This window comes from Cajanus cajan, chromosome 10, assembly GCF_000230855.2.
Source record: "Cajanus cajan strain Asha chromosome 10, NIPB_CcT2T_4, whole genome shotgun sequence".
Classification (NCBI taxonomy): domain Eukaryota; kingdom Viridiplantae; phylum Streptophyta; class Magnoliopsida; order Fabales; family Fabaceae; genus Cajanus; species Cajanus cajan.
This window is the reverse complement of record NC_138526.1, coordinates 52062878-52069267: the sequence shown is the minus strand read 5'-3', so window position 1 is coordinate 52069267 and position 6390 is coordinate 52062878. Positions and strand designations below refer to the sequence as shown.

The 6390-nt window shown below is 32.9% G+C and overlaps 1 protein-coding gene across 1 annotated transcript; it reads left to right on the top strand.

Annotated features, from left to right (window-relative positions):
* The first annotated feature begins 1333 nt into the window (after positions 1-1333).
* On the top strand, positions 1334-6381 carry LOC109807960 (Phox (PX) domain-containing protein). Its single transcript, XM_020370720.3, has 9 exons — positions 1334-1755; positions 1863-1961; positions 2032-2118; positions 2197-2305; positions 2492-3168; positions 4558-4722; positions 4803-5045; positions 5375-5590; positions 5966-6381. The coding sequence occupies exons 1-9, from the start codon at positions 1444-1446 to the stop codon at positions 6227-6229; spliced, it is 2172 nt and encodes a 723-aa protein (XP_020226309.2). The 5' UTR covers positions 1334-1443; the 3' UTR covers positions 6230-6381.
* The last annotated feature ends 9 nt before the right edge of the window (positions 6382-6390 follow it).

Genomic DNA, 6390 nt, shown 5'->3' with positions numbered 1-6390 from the left:
AATGTTAAAGGTGTGTTTGATACAAATTGAAGGACAATACAAATATGAAACAATCACTTTACTCTGTCCTTTTTTTTTTTTAAATTTATTTTCTAATATCAAAGGGACCATAAATTTTAGATATTCCTAAGAATTGGGATATTTGAAATACGAAAACATTCACCCTACGAAGCGAGTCCCATAAGGGATCAAATGACACAAATCATTTCCTCTGCTATTCAAGAAATACTAGCTCTGCCAAACAAGAATAAAACAAAACTTTATATTCTAACACAAATAAATGATAGTATCATTTAGCTATATGGGAAGTTTTGAAAATGGTGTGAAACAAATTCTTGAGCAATAAATAGTGTTAGATCATCTTCAACACTCGTTTCCAATTCAGTTTTTAAAGTTAAGAACTCGTACATTTCTTACTTGTTTTCCATGTTGAAACACATTTATGTGGAAACCACATGTAAATAATTATCAAACATCATAACTTATATATGCAACAAATAAAGGTTAGTCTAGATAATAAAAAAATGACTCACATTTTAAAAGGATGTGAATTTAAATCTCATTAATGTAAAGATCTTACTATTAGATAATTTGTAAGTATCTTTATAAAAACTCAATTCATCTAAGTTTTTTAATAAAAAAGAAGAAGTTATATACCTTAATTTTTTTTTCGGTGGCTTTACCAACATAAATACAAGACCCACATAAATAAATTAAGAACTCTCATAAAACTTATGCATTGGAGTAAAATATTGTTAAATGGATATCTCTTTTAAGCAATTTAACATTAAAATTGCTATTATACACATCAAACCATGCTAAAATCTAACCAGAATTCTTAACATTAACTATGAAGCAAAATAGATTAAATCAAATTCACTATGATAAAAATTTATAATAAATAATTTTTTTTGAATATTAAATTATAATTATAATTATAATAAATAATTTAGATTGTAATAAGACCATTTATTAACTATTAACATCTTTTAAATTTAAAAATATATTAAAAATGATATCAAATTTAAAAAAACTTTAAAACATTATTATTGAAGAAACAAGCAAAAAAATGATATTAATAATTAATAAAAAACCATCTTTAAATATAGATATTTTAATTTTAATTTTAAATAAGTATATAAACCTTATAAAAGAATTTTCTTCAAGTTCGAATAAAATTGAGGAACAGACTTTCAAGAGAATTATCTTGGAAATAAAATTGTAAAAGTATATTTTCTTTTAGAACATAAAAATTTAGATAGGACAAGACATAAGCAGCAACCTCTTTTAAAGATTTACAATGGAATTAGTAAGAGCAATGTGAGGTTTCATATAAAATATATTTAATATTTGCAATAGTAGAGTTGAGGTTGAGGTTGATAGTGGTGAGTAGAAGTTGCATTGCAGCAAAGCAAAGGGCAAAGAAGAAAGTAGAAAGAAAGAATGAATTGGTTGGGTCACGAATTACCTTTGTTCGACCACAATTTCAATTTCAATTTCAATCTCGACAATCCTTACACTTACGACCACGATCTCTTTCCAAACGACACCGTTCTGGCCCCAACCACCAATCATGCCCGCCACCACGACGGAACCTCCCCTCTCCCACTCGGCATGGATTGGAGCCTTCCTCCGCGCAATTGGGAAGGACGCAACACCGTTTGGCCACGTCATCCTCCCAACGGTTGGAGCTTCTGCGTCACGCTTCCTTCGTGGCTCACCGTTCCACAACCCTCACCTTCCGATCCCGTTATCGTTAGTATATATATATATATATATATATATATATTCCATTCCCCAAACCTCTTTCTATACATTTTCTTTCTTCATTTCAATAACGTTCTTAGTTTTTTTTTTGGTAGTATTTTAGGGTTCAAGTCGGTGTACAATCCCCCGAAGCAATCACCACTACTCGAATGATATTACGCAGATTTAGTGATTTCTTGAACCTCTTTGCTGAAGTAAGTCTATTTGTTTTTCTATGCTCTCTATTGTGCGGAGAGAAGTTAATTTCACTATTTGCTTTTGCAGCTGAAGAAAGAATTTGCCGCGAAAAATCTGCCGCCGCCTCCACCAAAAAAGATGATGAGAATTAAAAGCCACACTGTTTTGGAAGAGGTATGTAGGTGCATAGCGTGATGTTTGTCCGTTTGAACAAATGACTCTGTTTGATGCTGACAAATTGCGTAATTTCAGCGACGGCTTTTGTTAGCGGATTGGATGGAAAAGTTGTTGTCGGACATTGATGTATCAAGAAGTGCCCCGGTGGCCATGTTTCTCGAGCTAGAAGCTGCTGCTAGATCATGTATTTATATGTTTTTTTCAGTTTTCCTCACTAACTTGAACACAATAACATTTTGCCTTTTTTTGTGTTAGATTTTTTAATTTTAGCTGGTTCTTTATTTATTATACTACTTGAAAGAGTATAAAAAACGGTTCATCATGATGTTGCACAAGCATTTAACTCCCTTTTGTTGCTGATATTTTCCAGCATTCCATAGTGTGAATGAGCATATTTCGGATGAAGCTACAACAGCTTCACAAGTGTTCCGAGAGTACTCGTCTGGTTCTGTAACTGCTCATAGTTCATCCGCTGCATCTGTTTTTGGTAATGATGAAGTTTCTGAGCTGGGAGCTCTGCAACATGAAAAGGATAAGCGTTCTGATCAAATCAGGGATAGTTCAACATCAGAACATGACTTAATTAATGCAACTGAAACAGCTGCTGATCATGCCACATCTAGTGAAGACTTTGTTTATAACAATGATAGTACAGACAAAGTTACCGAGTATGCTGCTGATGCTATAACGCTTCACCTGGATGGAACTGAGTTTACACCTGCAATGCGAGATTATAAATTGAATGCTCATGTGAAGAGACTGTCAACAGAAAGCATTGGAAGTGACACAAGTAATTTAAGGCATACTGAAACATCAAATTTAACTATGACCACTTTGGTTCAAGATGCTTCACATGACTTTACTGGGAGACATGAACACTCTGGAAGCACAGATTTATTGTTGACTTTTCAATTGGATGAGCGGCACAAGTTGAACAAAATTCTCAATGCCCAGAAACAGAGACTGGCCACTGCAAAAGCAGATGTTGAAGATCTTGTAGCTAGATTGAATCAAGAAATGGCTGCAAGACAATATCTTGTGACAAAGGTATCCAGTGCATGTTTAAAATTTTTCATTTATTACTATATTTTGAAATAGATATTTTCATTTGTCACTTTTATTTGTTTTTCAAAATGTAGTTAGGATAAATCTTCTTCTGGATGGTGTTTTTCCTTGCAAGAATGTTTGTTCCCAGTTCCTGAAACCTAGAACCAATGCAATGTCATAGATGTAGTTATGTGTAGGTGGTACATATTCAGCACATTGCTATCAGAAAGTCAGAATTTCATGACTGTTGATACTTTTTAGTCTTTATGATACTCAATAGTCATTTGTGGCAGTACTGTACTTAAAGTCATCAACTGCCATTTACCAGCCGAATTAATTTTTATGTTGGTTCATTATGGATCAAATCTTCTGTTCTATATTTGAACTCTGTTGAATAAGTTGTTTTTCAGATCAGGCTAGTAGAGGACTTTTATATGCTAACGAGGAGATCAGCAGAAAACTTTGTTGTTTGAGTATACACTGCACAGAATGAGCTAGCCTAAGTATTGTCCGCAGGATATATTATTAGAAGTCCATGGCTTCCATTATCCTGGTTTCAGTATCTGTCAAATTTAATGACCAATCAGTAAATAGTGTTCTCAAGTTCCTAAATTAAGTTTATGATCAAAATCGTTATGCTAATTATAAAGTTCCCTTTAATTTTTTGCCCTGATGTAATATTGGACAATGAAATTGGAAATTATGGCAGAATTAGATTTTCAAGGCTTTGTCTATTTTCTCTGCATTTGTCTAAAAAACTAAGGACAGAATTTGTAATGTTCGAAAGGATTTTCTTTAATGGGCTAAATATGTATTAGAGGAACATAATTTGCAATTAATTAAAAAAAATGAGGTTATATTTTTCACCTTGTGATGGATTGAGTTGCATAATGCAGTAGTAGAAAGTGTTCTTTGATAAAAACATATTACCTCGGGTCCTAATTATAAGCAATATATAACAAATTATCAAGACCAAGAAAAGTTATTAATATGGTTACTTTTAATTAACTCTGCCATAAATTTAAGTTTTATTCCAAATATATCTTTTACTTTAAGTGATTGTCATATTTAATGTTAGCTATTATAAGTGAATGCATAAGAAATAGACTTAACAATAAATGAAGGGTATAAAAAAAATTTAACCCTGAATAATTTTAAACACTAATGATTGTTGCTTACAATTAATATCAAAGAAAAATTCAATTTTTTTTGTTATAATTAAGATCGGTGTTAGTAGTATTTCTTTTGTTGCTGTTAACTGAGTAGAGATTGCTATTTATGTTGAAACAAGTTAACTCTCAATGATGGAAAAATGGAAAGTAGTGTTGATGTTTTATTGGACTGTTTTATGTTATGTTATAATGTTTAAATATTTCATTTTACTTGTAGGTCAAGGATTTAGAAGTTGAACTTGAAACAACTCGACTGAACTGCCGAGAAAACATGCAGCAGGCTGTTTTAACTGAAAAGGAAAGATTTACACAAATGCAGTGGGATATAGAGGAACTTCGGAGGAACTGCCTGGAGACAGAAATGAAATTGAAGTTAGAAGAGGTCTGTAGTGATAATTTACTTTAATCAACATCTCTTATCATTCCATTTTGGTGGACTTAAGTGAGGATATAATGACTTAGGATGAAAGGCTGCTAGCAGAATCTACAAAAGCATCTGTCATTCAGGAGAAGCAAATGTTGCAGCAAGAGCTAGATGTAACTAGAGAACAACTTAAGCACTTGCAGAAACATCATGATGAGTTTGAGATGAAATCAAAGACAGATTTGAAGGTTCTGATAAAGGAGGTAAAATCCCTTAGAAGTTCTGAGAAAGAACTGAAGCAGCAGCTTAGTGAATTGATGAAGGAGAAGTTAGATTTGGAGGTATGGTACTTCTGTTTTTTGTATGTTGCAAAACTAGCACTGAAAGACTTTTTTATTTGATTATTTTTTATAATTTAAACTAGGAACATATCAATATGACTGATTCCATTGGTTTCTGAGAGGCAGGGGGAGAACAGACATAATTAATCTATTTCAACCAGTTCCTTCTAGATTTCTTTTACATTTTTTATTCGCACAAATTTGAAATTTCTTGTCCTTTTTTTTTTCTCATTTTTTTTAATGAAAGATGGTTCAAATATTTTGTTCTGTGATGTCCTAAAAGTTTGGAAATCCAATTGATTTCATGGTATTGTTTTGCTCTTATTCAGAGAGTTTTTCAGAAGGAAAAGCAAAGAATGGAAATTTCACATAATGCTAATGCAAAGTTGCTGCATGAGTGTGCAATCCTTCAGAAGAGGCTTCGGGAGTGCAGTGTAAATTTCCTTGTTGAAGAGGAAGATAAGCTAAATATCGACACTTTACCATCTGATGCTTTGGATTTATTAGCGACATCAGATAATCGGATTGGTCTCTTGCTTGCAGAGGTATGATATGCACCTTGAGCAACAATTTTGTCTTTCGATATTTATTTTCTGGGGCACTTTAGAAAATACACGGGGAGGCTATTTTTGCTGGTCCGGGTTTTATTCTATGTTTACAAATTATGCTTCTTTAAGTGCTCATGATATGTTCAATATGCTTGTGTCTTTTGTGTGTGGAGTCCTGTCCAATTAAATTATTTCAATAGAAAAGAAAGGCATCTCTTCAATTTTGCTCAGACAAGATTCTGAGAGTTCATAGCAATTATCATTGTGGTTATACTATGTTTACTGCATGCTACCCTATACATATACAGCCTTCTATTTACTGCCCTCTCTACTCACTGTTTTGGTTACTGCTGTCTGCAAATATGCAAACAGGCACAGCTCTTAGCACAAGATGTAGAGAATGCTGTTGTTGCGGTGGAAGAGACCCGTGATGTAAGTAAAGACAATACTGGGAAAACTTATGATGAACTGAGGAAGATGCTGGCGCATATGTTTGTAGACAATGCCAGTTTAAGGAAACAAATCAATGCCGTTCTTCGTTGTGCTCTAAATGCAAATATCAATTCTGAAGAGGAAGGGGAAGGCGAAGAAATTCATTTGCAAAAAACCGTTCTAAGCAAGTTTTTAGAAAGATAGCATATAGCATGTTCTATACTAGTTACTTGTCTGTTAATATAGTCTATAATTTTTTGACCTGTTTGGTATCACTGCGCGAATCGCATTCTTTCCGAGCTGATAATCACATTTAGTAAACCAATAATTAGAAAGTGTCCTGCTTGTGCTTTTAAGCTGATTTC

What these genes read in the sequence shown, in the direction of transcription:
- LOC109807960 (XM_020370720.3), top strand. Translation starts at nt 1,444, where the DNA reads ATGAATTGGTTGGGTCACGAATTACCTTTGTTCGACCACAATTTCAAT. An exon ending in GCCACACTGTTTTGGAAGAG is followed by an intron (nt 2,119 to 2,196) that starts GTATGTAGGTGC and finishes GCGTAATTTCAG; the next exon opens with CGACGGCTTTTGTTAGCGGA. An exon ending in TTGGTCTCTTGCTTGCAGAG is followed by an intron (nt 5,591 to 5,965) that starts GTATGATATGCA and finishes ATATGCAAACAG; the next exon opens with GCACAGCTCTTAGCACAAGA.